The sequence below is a fragment of the Toxorhynchites rutilus genome, unplaced genomic scaffold (assembly GCF_029784135.1).
Source record: "Toxorhynchites rutilus septentrionalis strain SRP unplaced genomic scaffold, ASM2978413v1 HiC_scaffold_139, whole genome shotgun sequence".
NCBI classification, from domain to species: domain Eukaryota; kingdom Metazoa; phylum Arthropoda; class Insecta; order Diptera; family Culicidae; genus Toxorhynchites; species Toxorhynchites rutilus.
The window spans coordinates 1263-21435 of NW_026599695.1; the positions used below are offsets into that span (position 1 = coordinate 1263).

Consider the following 20173-nt stretch of genomic DNA (forward strand, 5'->3'; position numbering starts at 1 on the left):
AAAGCTGCCTCAACGCAGCTTGCCCAGTGAGAGAACCAAATTCCCCCCCGTGGGCGCGATGCAAACTGCTTTCATTGCAATGATGCAGCGGGGATTTTCCATTCGCATGGAAACTTTAACCTCACTGTGGCGGATTGAGGGACACGTTGTTTTGGAGACAAAACACAACACACACTTAAACTTAAACTATGTACATTGTATTTAACTTAACTTTACTATACATAATATAATACAGCTTAAATTACTTAAAATGTCTTCTGCCGTTTTCCTTCAGTTTCTGACTTCAATTCGTTGCTGTTGCTTACGCTCTGCTGTCTTAATTCGAACTGTGTGCCGTCCTTGTACAGCACAAAACTATCCTCCAGTTAGTTGGCGGCATGTTTAATCCTGTTTGCGGGAGAGCAGTGGATTGCGCTTTGTGGCGTCGGGGGATCGCGTCGCATGCATCTATTCTCTCTTCAGTGCGCTTGCGACTGAACAAACAATAAGGACCTTAAATCTAAAACATCATTTTACATTTAGGGTTTCATCTATCACTATTACCTAAAGATTTAACAATAGCGAACAGCTGTTAAGCTGCAACCATCACGTGCAAGGCCGAGAATGTCAGTTAGTAGTTGAAAATCTCATTAAATACATAGTTGAACAATACATATATTTACATATAAACTTCAATAAAAAAAATATTCACACAATAATTACATTAACACATTCTAGTAAACATTATTATACACATTGGATTTAACTTCGCCATTCGTTCGATGCAGGTATCCCACTTGATATCGTATATCTTCTACGATATTCAACAACGCCTGATCCATCGGAAGAATTCCTTCTCCACTTGCCATCGTTACTGGAAAAGCCGAAACTGTTTCTTCGGCATCTCTCCATCATTTGACCACGGTTATATAAACGTATGGTGCGTTGAATTTCCGCTACAAACTGATGCACCCTGAAGAATTCCAACCCGCCATTCATGGAAACATCTACCTCAGCGTTACTGTTCGGTAGACTCTCGATCGGAAACCATTTTATCCTCCGTATTTCGTTTCTCGTTTGAGGCCGGAAATTCGTCGAATATGGCACATCAGGAACCAAGTATAATCTCGAGGGATGTGTAAACATTACATCCCAAAATTTACCGGACGCTTTCTTCCGAATGTCGTATCCGATCTCCTCGAGAACTTCCCGCACAGCACAATCGAATGGATCCTCTTTTCCTTCCTTTTCCGCTTTGCCTTGGGGGAATCCCCATTTACCCTTGTAGGACTGTACCAAGAGAACATGTTTCATGTCCTCTGACAATAAAATGGCTCCATTGGTGGGGATCGTGTTAAGGTATCGCATGTATGCCGACATAATTCCATCGATCTTCGGAATGTGCTTCTGCAGAAATGGAACATGTCTGAAGATCTGGTATGCGAATCTGTTATATCCACATTTTTTATATTCATCCGAACATGAAACGTCCAGATAATGCCAATGAGCTTTTCGTATTGCGCAGCAAATCCCAATTAAATCATTACGATCCTTCATAGGTAGGATATACCTAGCTGCGAGAGTATCCAAAATCTGTTTTTCAATGGGATGATTCCAGGAATACATGATGATCCGTTGAGCTGTTTCTAGCGTTACTGAAATCTGAATTTCGTAATACGCATTTATATATTGAAAGATAGGTAGCAAAAGCTTAACTACCGCAGCTACCGTTTCCGCTTCTATTGACGTTGGTTTCGGTAGGTTTTAATTTTTGAACAACTGCAACTACCTGCAAGGTGTACCTTTCCGTTTCGGGTAGCCAGCAACGAGTAGCGCCGTTTTAAAGAGTGAATTTACCATGAGCGTGTTGAAGATCATTGACATATTATTAAAATTGAAAAATAAATCGGCTTAGCGAGCGTGGACATAAATGTAACGAAGATATTACTATTAATACAGCTGATGAATAAACATGGATTTAATAATTATGCATGTAATATATGTATCATTTTTGTTGAGAAGTATTCAGTAGAAATGAGTATGGTGAGGACAGAATTCTGATTGAATCTACTCTCACTTGCAAAATCGATTAACTTTTTTGATGATGTAAAAATTTTCATTTTTACCAGTTAAGAATTCTTCACATTCATACATTGTGGTCACATGATGAAAAATTTGGATAGTTTTGGCTCTTCGCCTACGGCTACGACTTCGATTGGAGAGGAAATTCTTTCGAGAAATCGTTAGTGAATATCGTAGAAGATTTACGATATTAAGGCGGGTATCAGCAACGCATGTGTGGCGGAGTTAAATTCAATGTCTATTTTGTATAAGGCGTTGTGTACAAATTACGTAACGCGAGTAGGGTGGTGGGACCAAATGAGGTGTGCTTCCTGAGCCAAGATGATAAAGCACGTGTTTTAATGGGTTTAACAGCAGCCAGTAAGCAAGCACTGATAGATGCATCTCGAACATATCTACATAATAATCTGTATTTCAACAGATTGTTTTAAACTGAAACCAAGAATCTGTAGATACAGATCACAAATTATTTGTGTTCATACAGAATTTACCGTTTTTTTTAATAACTTTGCAATAATGGCTCGAGGTTAATAATATGTTACCCATCTCAAATTTCCATTGAACCTCAAAAAAGAAATGTATTTTTACTACTGTGTATATAATTTTTCGCATTAAGTGGATATCATCAACATCGTCTAACCAATAATTTCTATGCCAATCAATGGTAGTAAAGCTAAAATTATGCAAAAAAATTGGACTTATAAACCCAATACAAATTTTAATACAGATTTTTTGAGAAAAAGTTAAGATAAAAAGATTGCTAAAGAGACTGTTAAACAAAAGCTTATCCCGTCCATTGCCGCAGGGTGCTTGAGCAGCTTGGTCATGCAGAAGCAGTTTAATACAGTTGTCCAATGTACATTGCAGTTCGTTCAGGAAGGCACTGTTCTTTGAACGCATTCTTTCATGGGCTCGATTTTAAAAGGGTGAGCGAGCTGCCTGAATTCGAAATTATTCAGCTTCAAGAAAGAATCAAGCCAGTAATCATAAATAATGTAGATAGAGGCCCTGACCAGAACCCGTTTTAAAAAGGTCATAGATATGTTCGATTCATCAAGCCTCCGTGGCGGCGATGACCTCCTCATTCGACTCAAATTTCTGCCCGGCGAGTGACTTTTCCAAGTTTGGAAACAAAAAAACAGGAAGTGGGTTATATCTATGGTATAACCGCAAGGGTGACGTAGGACTATCGTTGATTTAGAGATCATTTGTTTGAAGTTGAATCAAAATCCATTCTGAATGAATTAATAAATGAATATTTGGGGGACTTCGAAAACGAGAGCGTTACGTTGGAGGCACAAGGTTTTATGCATCCAATATAGGATACGAAAAACCTTGTTCTGAAGAATAATCTTCAGAAGCTTTCCTGCTAACTGCACTTGATTGACAAATCACAAAACCAAATGTATTATATGGATATTTTATGGATAGAAAACGCTAAAATAAACTCTTTCGCTTGAATGTAATTTTCAATTCCAAGGGGAACTGGCAGATTATTTTCCAGCAACGATTAGATATTTCCACATTTTCCTCGATACTGGAAGCCCACCAGTGGTTAATACTAACTCGATAACCACCTGTTAATAGCTCTTGATTGAAAAATATTTGGTCACAGTGTTACATGGATAGAAAACATTAAAATAAACTCTTTCACATGAATGTATTTTTAAATTCCCAGAGGAACTGGCAGATTATTTTCCAGCAATGATTAGATTTTTCCGGAACTTTCTCGATGCTGAATGGCATCCAAACGGAAAGAATTCTGCGCGTGTATGTGTCGATCCTTCGCCGTCCACCTCCTCCAGCACGTTAGGCAACGATGTTGTCTTGTCGATGTCCTCACGAAAAATGAATGCGTCTCACCACCAGAATAGATCTTTCCGGAACTTTCCCGATGCTGAATGCTATCCAAACGGAAAGAATTCTGCGCGTGTATGTGTCTCCTGAAGCACGTTAGGCAACGATGTTGTCTTGTCGATGTCCTCACGAAAAATGAATGCGTATCACCACCAGAATATCGCTTAAGTATGATTTTTGCGTGTGATTGAATCGAGAGAAGGTGTGGTTTACGATGGCAATTTGGAAGGCAAACTAGAGGGGAATGAACTCTCTGAGCTCGAAACTTTCGACGCCTGAGCAAGAATCGATTGCGTGCGCATACAATATTGGATTCGGAAATATCCTACTGATGGGGAAGAATAATCTTCAGAAGCTTTCCTGCTAATTACACTTGGTTGGAAAATTACAAAATCAAATGAATTTGATCGCTGTGTTAGATGGTTAGAAAACATTAAAATAAACTCTTTCACATGAATGTATTTTTAAATTCCCAGAGGAACTGGCAGATTATTTTCCAGAAATGATTAGATCTTTCCGGAACTTTCTCAATGCTGAATGGCATCCAAACGGAAAGAATTCCGCGCGTGTATGTGTGTGTGTAGCGATGTCTTCCCGGGGAACCGTTTGTGGCATCACTCTCCTCCTGATGGATTACCTTTTGGCCTAAGGTGCACAAACAGGCTCTTGGTGACACCGTTCATCCGCGCTTTCATGATAAACGAAGAGCTTCACCACAACAGCGACAACATGCTCCAATCGCTGTTCAATTAGAACTGAGGGGATTTCCGAGCGGCGCTTGCTTATATACCGATTGGTGCTTTCAATAACCTGTTTCGAGAACAATTTTAAGGCTATTGAAACAAGTTTTTGGATCAAAAAGTAACAAATATATAACGCGTAGACATTTTATCTTTCGAAAGAAGTGTTTATCATACCATTTCGTTCAGTTGTTCAGGAGCTATTAACGCTCAAAATCTCGGTCTCCGGCGTAACGCTTTCGGTTTCGAAACTTTGATTTTACACCCCGGTATAGAAATGAAAGACGTAGTCCTACGTCAAAAAAGGCGCACGGGGCCGAATCTGGAGAACACGGTGGATGAGGTAGCAGTTCGTAGTGCAATTCGACCAATTTTGACAGTAGCCGTTTACGAGAATGTACTACACGATAAGTAATCTCTCTTGCGATACTGACACCATCGGGCGACGAAGCTAAGTACTTATCGGATCGCCCTCGTATATCTTTCCAGTTTGCTTTCTCGACTGTTCAAGTAATTTTTATGCTGTCTTTAGAGTCGAATTAATTGCCCTTGAAGATGCCTTTGATTTGCCCAGTTGCGAGTAGTATTCGTGGAATTTCATCCACTGATTTCTAGGAGCCGGCTTTGGGGTTAGCTAAAGGTGAATCGTTTAGTTTACCTCGAGTTTGTTTCCCGCACAACGTTGTCGTAAAGGAATCACGATTTACTTCGAACGACAATTTCGTTGCGTTTTTGAAGAAAGAGGCATATGAAAATGCAATCCATTGATGATTTTTCGGTGAAATTGTGTGGAACCCACACATCGTAACGATTTACATAACCTAACTTCAGCAGATTCTCATGAACATTGGCATTAGATATATGTAGTGAATCTGCTAATTCCTTTGTCATGTATCAAATATTTTTCTTGATAAGCATAATGCTTAGCATTCTTAGCATAATTCTAAGTAGTTAGTATTTCTTTTATTATTTCCATTCCAAGTCTATTTATAATCTTTGTTAAACTGGTCGGACTCGATTATCCGGAGTATTGATTTTTTTTTTCACTCCGGATAATCGAGTAATAAAAAAACGAATTTTCTCTCGGTAAACGTAATATAATTACGATTTGCACTTATTTATTGAACGGTTTTATCTAGGTTGACCCGTTTGTGTGTTTGTGACTTTGTAACTTTGTAACTTTGTCTGTACCGCTGTACCACATTAATAGAAATTTAACCCCCTTCCTGTTGACCGTTTGATCTGAAAGTTGGAACACATCTTTATCTCTAGTGTCTTTATAAAACTGCGTATTCCATGATCTTGAAAATCCAAGATGCCGCTACAAAATGGCGGATTATGTACACATTTTCTCAAAATCCCATCAATATGGGTATCGAATGAAAGGGCTTGACCAGTAGAACACAATTATTTATGGAAAATGTAAAACAAAGATGGCGACCTCTACAAAATGGCGGATTACAAATTTTCTCAGAACCCCATCAATATGTATATCAAATGAAAGGGATTAAAACACAGTTATTTATGAAAAATGCAAATCCAAAATGGCCGCCACCACAAAATGGCGCCATATATATATTTTTTAAAACCTCATACTCATTCCACTTATCAAGCCCGTTCGTTTGATACACATATTAGCTATTCAATATGGAATTATTATACAAATGATTCTAAATTTCCGAAAATCAAAAATAAAACACTCCGGATAATCGAGTCTCCGGATAATCGACCTGTATTGTGAACGCCCGGCATGTTAGGTTTGACGCTAACCACTCGGCCACGGGAACAGTTGCAGTTGCAGACCCTATGTATGAGCAATATGATATGAGAAACCCCAGGCAGCAATGTCAGACAACACAATGCATTCAAAAACAAGGTACTCAGGATGAGCGGAAGAATTAAAATTAAAAATGAAAGTGTAGAATAAAAAAAATATTTAATCAAAGTACTTGGACAGTTTGATTAAATATACTATGATCTATACCACGTTTCCCTCATCAAGAATAAGCGAAGATATTTCCGTTCATCCTAAAGTAAACCACATTCGCTATCCAACTCTTGACGAGTAAAGTTCAGTGTCGGCATTGTGCGTTGCTACTTTTGCTATTGTGCTATTGGTACGAGTGTATCGTGTACGAGTGAAGGTCATTGCTGTCCGCGACCTGACCTTTCGTGAAGTGGAACGAAGGAACAAAGGAAGCAGCGCTCTTGCAGCGAGCCGGATTGCGGCTGTTGAACTGATTCGACATAACGGGATCGCCATCGCGTGACTGTCGCAAACGGGATTCATCATCACGTGGCTCCGTAAGCTATTCTTGCGCTATTGTGTTGTCTCCGTAGCGCGTAGCCTCTGTCTCTCCCTGATTAGGGCAGTAGAGTGCACTATTGGAACAACTTTTATATTAAGGTACACATATTTATTATTTATATTATTGAATCTTATACAAGATCTGGGAAAAAACATAAACGAGTCCCTCATAAGGAAGATAATTATTCTGGGGACGAATCAGCTCATCCTACCAAGCCCCCCTCTAAGAAAATTGCAAGCCTCCCTTCTCAACCCACTGTTACTTCCACTCCCCCTCTCCCATCATCGATTTCGCTTCCCCCTTCTGATGCTTCCGATCCAACCCAATCCTCGTCCTCATCCTCATCCTCGTCCTCGTCCTCGTCCTCGTCCTCGTCCTCGTCCTCGTCCTCGTCCTCGTCCTCATCCTCGTCCTCGTCTTCCCCCTCTGTTGTCTCCGCTCCACGTGTCAGAGTTTATCCAGAAGATGCACCTGGAACTGGCCCGTGGGTTGTTTTCCTCCGGCCAAAACCGAAAGGAAAAAACCTTAACGTGATTCAGATCATGAAAGATTTGGCCAGATACACTTCTGTATCTGAAATTCGCAGGGTTAGACCGAACAAATTGCGAGTTGTCGTGAATGACCGGAAACACGCAAACGAGATTGTTGCTGATCAACATTTCACTCTCGAATATCGAACATTTATACCCTCCCATAACGTAGAAATTGAGGGGGTGATAACTGAAACGGGTCTGACGAGCGAACAAATAAAAGCAGAAGGAAAAGGCAAGTTCAAGAAGCTCCCCTCAATGGAAGTGAAAATCTTGGACTGTCGTCAACTCGGGAAACTTTCCCATGAAGGGGACCAAACTAAATTTACGCCGTCCGACTCGTTTCGAGTCACCTTTGCTGGTGCCGCCCTCCCTGACTACGTTATGGTAGACAAGTTGAGACTACCTGTGCGACTCTTCGTGCCAAAGCCCATGACTTGCAACAAATGCAAGTCAGTTGGTCACACTTCGGATTATTGTGCCAACAAGGAGCGCTGTGCCACTTGCGGAGAGCAACATGAGGGGAAATCCTGCAGTGCGACTGAGCATAAATGTCCATATTGCGGGGGATCCCCACACGAGCTCTCAGTTTGTGAAACTTACAAGAGTCGCTGGGAGAAACAGAAGCGCTCTTTAAAGGAACGCTCGAAGCGCACATTTGCGGAAATTTTAAAGGGCGCTTCGCCACTGACCCAACAAAAAGAACAACCAATCTCAACACACAATACCTTTTCCACGTTGCCAGTTGATGAAATGGAAGCGGACACAGCTAGCGGGGGCACACCGTTTATTTTCAAAGGGAATCCCCGGCGCAAAAATGTGACCACTCCCAAAGTTCAAGAACAAGTCCCCACGGTTATATCCTCTGTTAGCTTGCCTAAAAAATCGAGTGCAGCGGACAAGCAAAATCAGGTTCCTCCTGGCTTCCGTGGGAATATTTCATCTTCGAACGACCCAGCACTCGAGGGGACATCAAAAACCCCAACTGTCCCTATTTTTCCGTCCAGTTCAACTTCCCAATCGGGATTTATAAAGTTGTCTGACCTTTTGGATCAAATCTTCAAGTGTTTTAATGTTTCCGACTGCATCAGAACCATTGTCATCTCAATGCTTCTAGTATTAAAGACAATTTTGCAACAATTGATGCAAACATGGCCCCTCCTTGCAATGATTATCTCTCTTGATGTCTAATTCAAATAGAGAGGTCGGAGATATCACTGTTTTACAGTGGAATTGTCGTAGTCTTATCCCTAAATTGAATACATTCAAATTTTTAATTCATAACTTCAATTGTGATGTTTTTGCTCTGTCCGAAACTTGGCTTTCTTCGCGAGATGATATCTCTTTCCACGATTTTAATATTATACGCTTGGACCGTGATGATAGATACGGAGGGGTGCTATTGGGGATCAATAAGTGCCACTCATTTTTTCGAATTGACCTTCCACCTGTTGGAGGGATCGAAGCTGTTGCTTGTCATGCAAACATCAGAGGCAAAGACCTCTGTATTGTCAGCTAGTATTGGCCTCCGAGAGCTGCGGTTAGCCGCAAGCAACTTGTTGACATGTGCTCACTCCTTCCTGAGCCACGATTGATCTTGGGAGACTTCAACTCTCACGGAACTGCCTGGGGGGAATAGTACGACGACAATCGTTCATTGTTGATATATGACCTTTGTAACAGCTTCAATATGACCGTTTTGAACACTGGGGAAACAACACGTGTACCTAAACCTCCTGCTAACCCAAGTGCTCTTGACCTCTCGCTTTGCTCGAATTCACTATCGTTAGATTGCAAGTGGAATGTAAGCCAGAACCCCAACGGTAGTGATCACTTGCCAATCAAAATTTCCATCACCATTGGGTCGAATTCTTCTGAATCTATAAACATGGCATATGACCTCACAAGACACATTGACTGGAAAAAATATGCGAGCGCGATTGCTCTAGCCATCAATTCCAGAGATGGTTTACCTCCATTGGAGTAGTATAACTTCCTTTCTCGTTTGATCTATGACAGCGCGGTTCGCGCTCAAACGAAACCCATCCCAGGTTCCACTATTCGTCGAAGGCCTCCCAATCTATGGTGGGATAGCCAGTGTTCCAAGCTTTATGTAGAAAAATCGAATGCATTTAAAGCTTTTTGGAAACGTGGAACCCCTGAAAATTTTCAAACGTATTTAGCCCTTGAAGATCAATTTAAAAACTTAATCAAAGGGAAAAAACGTGCTTATTGGCGAAATTTCGTGGGAGGTTTGTCACGAGAAACGTCAATGAAAAATTTATGGAAAGTGGCTCGAAACATGAGAAATCGCTCTTCAACGAATGAAAGCGAAGAATATTCACATCGATGGATTTTCAATTTTGCACGGAAGGTTTGTCCTGATTCCGCTCCTGTGCAAAAAATTGTTCGAGATATACCACAAGGTAGGTGCGATCTTGATTCCGAGTTTTCGATGGTAGAATTCTCTCTTGCTCTGCTTTCATGTAACAATTCTGCTCCGGGATCGGATAGAATTAAGTTCAACTTGCTGAAAAACCTCCCTGATGTGGCGAAACATCGCTTGTTGAATTTATTCAATCGGTTTCTGGAGTAATATTAATATCAATAATATTGTTCCAGATGATTGGAGACAAGTACGAGTTATAGCTATTCAAAAACCCGGAAAACCCGCGTCCGACTTCAATTCGTACCGCCCAATAGCAATGCTGTCTTGTATACGGAAATTGTTGGAGAAAATGATCTTGTTTCGCCTTGATCGATGGGTTGAAACGAATGGCCTACTCTCAGATACACAATATGGGTTCCGCAGGGGCAAGGGGACGAATGATTGTCTTGCGTTGCTTTCTTCAGAAATTCAAATGGCTTACGCCGAAAAAAAAACAAATGGCTTCAGTATTCTTGGACATAAAGGGGGCCTTCGATTCTGTTTCAATAGAGGTTTTGTCGGACAAATTACACTTTCGGGGTCTGCCGCCTCTATTGAATAATATGTTATATAACTTGCTTTGTGAGAAACACTTGAACTTTTCTCACGGAGATTCGGCAGTAAGTCGGGTCTCTTACATGGGCCTCCCCCAGGGCTCATGTTTAAGCCCTCTTTTGTACAACTTCTATGTAAGGGACATCGACAATTGCCTTACACAAAATTGCAGCCTAAGACAACTTGCAGATGATGGAGTGGTGTCTGTCGTAGGATCAAACGAATCCGACCTGCAAGGACCCTTACAAGATACTTTGAACAATTTTTCAACCTGGGCCATTGGGCTAGGGATCGAATTTTCCACGGAGAAAACAGAGATGGTGGTTTTTTCTAGGAAGCATAGACCAGCAAAACCAAAGCTTCAACTTTTGGGTAAACCGATCACTCATGCTATGTCATTCAAGTATCTTGGTGTCTGGTTCGACTCCAAATGTACTTGGGGGGCCCATATTAGGTATCTGAGTAAAAAATGTCAACAAAGAATAAACTTTCTCCGTACAATTACCGGCACCTGGTGGGGAGCCCACCCAGAAGATCTTATAATGTTGTATCGAACAACTATTCTCTCAGTGATGGAGTATGGCAGTTTCTGTTTTCAATCAGCTGCCAAAACACACCTCATTAAACTCGAGCGAATTCAGTATCTTTGTCTCCGTATCGCGTTGGGATGTATGCCCTCAACGCATACCATGAGTCTCGAGGTTTTGGCAGGCTTACTCCCACTAAAAGATCTCTTCAATTTATTATCTCTTCGGTTCTTCATCCGGTGTAAGGTCATGAACCCATTGGTGATCGGAAATTTTGAGCAGCTGATCGAGCTAAATTTTCACTCCGGATTCATGTGTTCATATCATGAATTCATCTCCATGCAGGTTGATCCTTCTTCGTATATTCCCAACCGTGTTTGTTTCCCTGACTACATCAATTCCTCTGTGCATTTTGATCTGTCCATGAAGCAAGATATCCATGGATATTCAGATTACCAACGATCGAGGATCGCTCCAACGATCTTCGATGAAAAGTATGGGGGTATCAATTGTGATAATATGTACTTTACTGATGGGTCCACTATAAACGAGTCCACAGGATTTGGAGTGTTCAACGAATTTAGCACCTCACAAAGTCTTCAGAATCCTTGCTCAGTGTATATTGCTGAATTGGCAGCAATTCATTGGGCGCTGGACAGCGTCGCCTCACGACCTGTTGAACACTATTACATTGTAACGGATAGTCTTAGCTCTGTCGAAGCTATCCGTTCAGTGAGGCCGGAAAAGCACTCGCCGTACTTCCTTGAGAGAATACGAGAAATTTTGAGTGCTTTATCCAGACGCTGTTATGTCATTACCTTTGTCTGGGTCCCTTCACATTGCTCCATTCCGGGTAATGAGAGGGCTGACTCATTAGCAAAGGTAGGTGCAATTGAAGGCGATATTTATCAGCGTCAAATCGCCTTCAATGAATTTTATTCTTTAGTCCGCAAAAATACCATCGCTAACTGGCAACGCAAGTGGAATGAAGATGAATTGGGCCGGTGGTTTCACTCGATTATCCCTAAGGTTAGCCTCAAACCGTGGTTCAAAAGTCTAGACTTGAGTCGAGACTTTATTCGCACCTTCTCCCGACTCATGTCCAATCACTGTTCGTTAGATGCACTACTCTTTCATTTCAATCTTGCCAGCAGCAATCTCTGCGTTTGTGGCCAAGGTTATCACGACATCGAGCACATTGTTTGGTCGTGCGAGGTGTATCTGGTCGCCAGATCGAATTTAGAAAACTCCCTTCGGGCCCGAGGAAGACAGCCCAATGTGCCGGTGAGAGATGTGTTGGCTCGGTTAGACCTTGATTACATGTCCCATATATATGTTTTCCTTAAAGCTATAGATCTTCGTGTGTGATTGTCCCTACATCCTTATACCCTCCTTTCCTTCATTTGCGGGTAATTCCCCTTGCTATAAATAGTAGAATAAGTTGAAATGTAAATACACTATAGATATACGAATAGATTTATGAAATGAGTGTTCATCAACATTGTTACAATTTCCTTATATCCCATCCTTCTCCTAAAAATATGTCACCCTCCTAAACTCGAGTACACCGCGAGTAATCGGTTTTCCACCTTACTAACCTTAGATGTAAGAAAATTGTTTATATATATAGTTTCAAAATTATATTTAAGAATTCGGCTCCTTTAAACTTAAGTAACTGAGCCTGTAAAAATAAACGAATTGATATAAAAAAAAAAGTAAACCACGTGACAGTCTCTAATAATTTACGTAAACAAACAATGTAGCGTCTTAAATGCAGTGGACTGTAAACTGCTGGCTTAAACCCGCTGCGCGATTCCAAAGCTGCCTCAACGCAGCTTGCCCAGTGAGAGAACCAAATTCCCCCCCGTGGGCGCGATGCAAACTGCTTTCATTGCAGTGATGCAGCGGGGATTTTCCATTCGCATGGAAACTTTACCCTCACTGTGGCGGATTGAGGGACACGTTGTTTTGGAGACAAAACACAACACACACTTAAACTTAAACTATGTACATTGTATTTAACTTAACTTTACTATACATAATATAATACAGCTTAAATTACTTAAAATGTCTTCTGCCGTTTTCCTTCAGTTTCTGACTTCAATTCGTTGCTGTTGCTTACGCTCTGCTGTCTTAATTCGAACTGTGTGCCGTCCTTGTACAGCACAAAACTATCCTCCAGTTAGTTGGCGGCATGTTTAATCCTGTTTGCGGGAGAGCAGTGGATTGCGCTTTGTGGCGTCGGGGGATCGCGTCGCATGCATCTATTCTCTCTTCAGTGCGCTTGCGACTGAACAAACAATAAGGACCTTAAATCTAAAACATCATTTTACATTTAGGGTTTCATCTATCACTATTACCTAAAGATTTAACAATGGCGAACAGCTGTTAAGCTGCAACCATCACGTGCAAGGCCGAGAATGTCAGTTAGTAGTTGAAAATCTCATTAAATACATAGTTGAACAATACATATATTTACATATAAACTTCAATAAAAAAAATATTCACACAATAATTACATTAACACATTCTAGTAAACATTATTATACACATTGGATTTAACTTCGCCATTCGTTCGATGCAGGTATCCCACTTGATATCGTATATCTTCTACGATATTCAACAACGCCTGATTCATCGGAAGAATTCCTTCTCCACTTGCCATCGTTACTGGAAAAGCCGAAACTGTTTCTTTGGCATCTCTCCATCATTTGACCACGGTTATATAAACGTATGGTGCGTTGAATTTCCGCTACAAACTGATGCACCCTGAAGAATTCCAACCCGCCCTTCATGGAAACATCTACCTCAGCGTTACTGTTCGGTAGACTCTCGATCGGAAACCATTTTATCCTCCGTATTTCGTTTCTCGTTTGAGGCCGGAAATTCGTCGAATATGGCACATCAGGAACCAAGTATAATCTCGAGGGATGTGTAAACATTACATCCCAAAATTTACCGGACGCTTTCTTCCGAATGTCGTATCCGATCTCCTCGAGAACTTCCCGCACAGCACAATCGAATGGATCCTCTTTTCCTTCCTTTTCCGCTTTGCCTTGGGGGAATCCCCATTTACCCTTGTAAGATTGTACCAAGAGAACATGTTTCATGTCCTCTGACAATAAAATGGCTCCATTGGTGGGGATCGTGTTAAGGTATCGCATGTATGCCGACATAATTCCATCGATCTTCGGAATGTGCTTCTGCAGAAATGGAACATGTCTGAAGATCTGGTATGCGAATCTGTTATATCCACATTTTTTATATTCATCCGAACATGAAACGTCCAGATAATGCCAATGAGCTTTTCGTATTGCGCAGCAAATCCCAATTAAATCATTACGATCCTTCATAGGTAGGATATACCTAGCTGCGAGAGTATCCAAAATCTGTTTTTCAATGGGATGATTCCAGGAATACATGATGATCCGTTGAGCTGTTTCTAGCGTTACTGAAATCTGAATTTCGTAATACGCATTTATATATTGAAAGATAGGTAGCAAAAGCTTAACTACCGCAGCTACCGTTTCCGCTTCTATTGACGTTGGTTTCGGTAGGTTTTAATTTTTGAACAACTGCAACTACCTGCAAGGTGTACCTTTCCGAATCGGGTAGCCAGCAACAAATAGCGCCGTTTTAAAGAGTGAATTTACCATGAGCGTGTTGAAGATCATTGACATATTATTAAAATTGAAAAATAAATCGGCTTAGCGAGCGTAGACATAAATGTAACGAAGATATTACTATTAATACAGCTGATGAATAAACATGGATTTAATAATTATGCATGTAATATATGTATCATTTTTGTTGAGAAGTATTGAGTAGAAATGAGTATGGTGAGGACAGAATTCTGATTGAATCTACTCTCACTTGCAAAATCGATTAACTTTTTTGATGATGTAAAAATTTTCATTTTTACCAGTTAAGAATTCTTCACATTCATACATTGTGGTCACATGATGAAAAATTTGGATAGTTTTGGCTCTTCGCCTACGGCTACGACTTCGATTGGAGAGGAAATTCTTTCGAGAAATCGTTAGTGAATATCGTAGAAGATTTACGATATTAAGGCGGGTATCAGCAACGCATGTGTGGCGGAGTTAAATTCAATGTCTATTTTGTATAAGGCGTTGTGTACAAATTACGTAACGCGAATAGGGTGGTGGGACCAAATGAGGTGTGCTTCCTGAGCCAAGATGATAAAGCACGTGTTTTAATGGGTTTAACAGCAGTCAGTAAGCAAGCACTGATAGATGCATCTCGAACATATCTACATAATAATCTGTATTTCAACAGATTGTTTTAAACTGAAACCAAGAATCTGTAGATACAGATCACAAATTATTTGTGTTCATACAGAATTTACCGTTTTTTTAAAATAACTTTGCAATAATGGCTCGAGGTTAATAATATGTTACCCATCTCAAATTTGCATTGAACCTCAATAAAGAAATGTATTTTTACTACTGTGTATATAATTTTTCGCATTAAGTGGATATCATCAACATCGTCTAACCAATAATTTCTATGCCAATCAATGGTAGTAAAGCTAAAATTATGCAAAAAAAAATTGACTTATAAACCCAATACAGATTTTAATACAGATTTTTTGAGAAAAAGTTAAGATAAAAAGATTGCTAAAGAGACTGTTAAACAAAAGCTTATCCCGTCCATTGCCGCAGGGTGCTTGAGCAGCTTGGTCATGCAGAAGCAGTTTAATACAGTTGTCCAATGTACATTGCAGTTCGTTCAGGAAGGCACTGTTCTTTGAACGCATTCTTTCATGGGCTCGATTTTAAAAGGGTGAGCGAGCTGCCTGAATTCGAAATTATTCAGCTTCAAGAAAGAATCAAGCCAGTAATCATAAATAATGTAGATAGAGGCCCTGACCAGAACCCGTTTTAAAAAGGTCATTGATATGTTCGATTCATCAAGCCTCCGTGGCGGCGATGACCTCCTCATTCGACTCAAATTTCTGCCCGGCGAGTGACTTTTCCAAGTTTGGAAACAAAAAAAAAGGCGCACGGGGCCGAATCTGGAGAACACGGTGGATGAGGTAGCAGTTCGTAGTGCAATTCGACCAATTTTGACAGTAGCCGTTTACAAGAATGTACTACACGATAAGTAATCTCTCTTGCGATACTGACACCATCGGGCGACGAAGCTAAGTACTTATCGGATCGCCCTCGTATATCTTTCCAGTTTGCTTTCTCGACTGTTCAAGTAATTTTTATGCTGTCTTTAGAGTCGAATTAATTGCCCTTGAAGATGCCTTTGATTTGCCCAGTTGCGAGTAGTATTCGTGGAATTTCATCCACTGATTTCTAGGAGCCGGCTTTGGGGTTAGCTAAAGGTGAATCGCTTAGTTTACCTCAAGTTTGTTTCCCGCACAACGTTGTCGTAAAGGAATCACGATTTACTTCGAATGACAATTTCGTTGCGTTTTTGAAGAAAGAGGCATATGGAAATGCAATCCATTGATGATTTTTCGGTGAAATTGTGTGGAACCCACACATCGTAACGATTTACATCACCTAACTTCAGCAGATGCTCATGAACAGTGGCATTAGATATATGTAGTGAATCTGCTAATTCCTTTGTCATGTATCAAATATTTTTCTTGATAAGCATAATGCTTAGCATTCTTAGCATAATTCTAAGTAGTTAGTATTTCTTTTATTATTTCCATTCCAAGTCTATTTATAATCTTTGTTAAACTGGTCGGACTCGATTATCCGGAGTATTGATTTTTTTTTTCACTCCGGATAATCGAGTCATAAAAAAACGAATTTTCTCTCGGTAAACGTAATATAATTAGGATTTGCACTTATTTATTGAACGGTTTTATCTAGGTTGACCCGTTTGTGTGTTTGTGACTTTGTAACTTTGTAACATTGTCTGCAGCGCTGTACCACATTAATAGAAATTTAAACCTCTTCCTGTTGACCGTTTGATCTGAAAGTTGGAACACATCTTTATCTCTAGTGTCTTTATAAAACTGCGTATTCCATGATCTTGAAAATCCAAGATGGCGTCCGCTACAAAATGGCGAATTATGTACACATTTTCTCAAAATCCCCTTCAATATGGGTATCGAATGAAAGGGCTTGACCAGTAGAACACAATTATTTATGGAAAATGTAAAACAAAGATGGCGACCTCTATAAAATGGCGGATTACAAATTTTCTCAGAACCCCATCAATATGTAAATTTTTTTTTTTAATGGTTTTATTTGTCAGTTTATTTTATAAAGGTTGCTTGTTTCATTTTAATTCGTCAAAATTGCATATGTAGATGAAACTTCAATTGATCTATATCAATTCTATCATTGGAATCATTGATAAAGCAAATATAATTAATGAATAGTTTAAGAATTTTCACTGTTTTCCTTCTGTTAATTCCTAGTAGGGTAGGTTTTTTCAGCTCCTCGAAATCAAGCCTCCTCCATCCGCCTAAGATGCCTGATATCATCTGTTGAAGTACCGTCCAAGCTAGTTGGACTCGAACACATGTACAAAACTTGTGATTTACTGTTTCTGCAACTCGGTTGTCGCAGTGTGTACAATTTTCGTCATCTACACGCCGCATCACGAAAAATAATTTTCGATGTTCAATTTTCTCGTTCACAAATAAGTACAGTTTTGAACGCTGTTCTGAAGTAAGATGCTTCGATGCAATATTTCGCCACGTGCGTGGCCAGTCATCTGCTGGATTATTTCGTTCCACCCTTGGTGTTTCGGTTTGAATGACGAAGTGATTGTGGATTTGATCGGCGGAGGGGTTTTGTAGGATTTGGTGTGGAATTTAGGATAAGTTTTGTAGGATTTGTTTGAGGTCAGGAAGATCTACTGAAATTTGTGGTCGAGGATTTGTTTGGAGAAGAAAGGAACTGTAATAAGGAAGGGATCCGATCTCTTTCAAATGACGATTAATTGCGAGCGACTTACACTTAAGCGCTGGTAATTGTAACTTCAGACCGTCTTTTTCCTTGCAGCGAGCCAACTGCATCATCGGGACGCGGGCAACAGTCCCTCTCCAGAGAAATGTTCCCATCGTTTATGTAATCTTCGCTATATGTACGTTCAACGGTGGGAGAATGGACGCGAGGTACCATATCCTAGAGGTACCGAACGTGTTAAGCATGATCACTTTTTGATGCAGCGTCAGCATACGCAGATAGTGCAGCCACATTAGTTGTGAAAACTTCCCCACCACTGCATTCCAGTTTAGTGTTGTCATGTGCTTTATCGAGTTTGCGAAAACTACACCCAATATTTTGACTACATCGGCTGTTTGCAGCTACTGGGTGTTGAAACTGTCGTTTTCGCAAAACCCAACATCGATAGCAACAGTTTTTCTCAAATTCAATTTTGCCCCAGCAGCATTTTCGAAGCGAGTAAAGAGTTCATGCATCGCTTCAATTTGCGCTGTCGATGTGACGATCACGCTGATATCATCCGCATACGCTACCAGCAGATCGTTCCCGCATACACTTTCGAGTCTGCACACTAGTGGATGGAGATACAGTACGAAGAGGTGCATTGACAACGGGTCCCCCTGTCGTACCGATCGTTGAAACTCGAACGACCGTGAGAGATGTCCGTTGATAAGCAGTCGAGACGCAGATCGACTGACGATGCGCGAGAGTAGAGCGATGAAATCGTCGTTGAAGCCGAGAGAACGCATGATTTGGAAGAGAAAAGAATGCCGGACCCGATCAAACGCATGGTCGAGATCGAAGCTAATTAGCTTCCCAGCACGACCGTCATGACGGAAACTCGCTATGCGGTCTTTCAGAGCAAGAGTGGCTTGGAAAATGTTCCGCTCTGAGTTCGAGCATTTCTGACCTTCGCTTAGCACGTGGTGTTCCCTCATCACCCGCTCCAACCTGGTTTTGAGGATACGGGAGAACAGCTTATAATCGCTGTTGAGCAGTGAGATCGGACGGTATGATCGGGCCATATGGTCGCCTCCCCTCTTCTTGACCAGCACGATGATACCCTCCACAAACGCTGGAGGAATATTTCCGCTGAGCGCCTCATTCAGCAGAAGATTCAGCTCGCGGTGGATGACGTCGAACATGCGATGGTAAAACTCTCTCGGTATTCCATCGCAGCCAGGAGATTTTCGTGGTGCGCTTTCGGTTATCGCAGACCATATTTCTGCTGTCGTAATGTCGTTCATGCAGACTTCGTCGTTTGGCGGAATAACACGTTCACATATTGATAAGTTTAGATTAGACCAGAGTCGCATTTTTGAATTTTATAGGCAGTTTAGAATCCATCTACTAATCCGACTGCTGAACGCAGCTAATTTTAAATGAAAATTACCATGGTTACGCAATTAGTTTACTTTTCGTCAGGGAGTTCCTTTCTTTCTCAATCAATTTACCTTTGCCAATTTTTTTTCATTATTAGAGTCATTGTTACCCCGGTCACCAGTAGAGATAGTTGGAAAATTATTTCTGGAATATTATAATAAAAATTGAATTTCACGTTTCTGAACTGTAAAAGTAAAAGTTCACTCCAATATTACGCGTCGTTGTTTTTATGATTTTTAACCAATTGAAAATTAAGCTCGTGATTCGATTTCCTGATATATCATTTTGGTGCCAGTGACCAGGATCACGGGTGTTCCTTGGATCAAACGCGACGCTAACCTTATTTTTACCCTTCGGATCGGAGTTCCAGATAGCGTTACTTGCTCAAAAAGTACAAGGCCTGTTGAAGACAGGCTCCATGTGAGTATCTGTCCAACCTACAAAACTTGTATGAGAGGTACTTCCTGGGTCTCTTTTCGACCAATTCAGATTTCCCACGTGTTCCTGGTGTGGATCTTGTATCTACGTTCCCGTATCGATATTGTTGCATTCTCCAACCGTGACCGTTGCTGTTTTTCAAGCCTACGAGATTACATCCATCTACTGGTTTCTCAACCGATTAATTCCTGGCATACCATTTATAACCTATCCAATAGTCATCCATCCCGGCAGAATCCTGAGGTTAGAGATTTCCTGTTTATAATCTAATACAAGGCCTATTCCTGGACGGGCACAGGTGAGTGTCAGTCCAAACAGTTATTGTCAAGCAAAAGGTGCTTCCTGGGTCTTTCGTTTATTGCAGCTATTCGTAATATAATCACCGCTGCTGTATTATCCTCACC

General features: G+C 40.8%; 1 protein-coding gene across 1 annotated transcript; it reads right to left on the reverse strand.

Moving 5' to 3' along the window:
• Positions 1-990: 990 nt before the first annotated feature.
• LOC129781530 (m7GpppN-mRNA hydrolase-like) lies at positions 991-14117 on the reverse strand (the record flags this gene model as incomplete). The annotated part of the gene is made up of 2 exons (XM_055789204.1): positions 13815-14117; positions 991-1269 (listed from the first exon to the last, which is right to left on the reverse strand). Coding segments are annotated over exons 1-2 (582 nt in total), but the record flags the coding sequence as incomplete, so codon positions are not given.
• Between the last annotated feature and the right edge of the window lie 6056 nt (positions 14118-20173).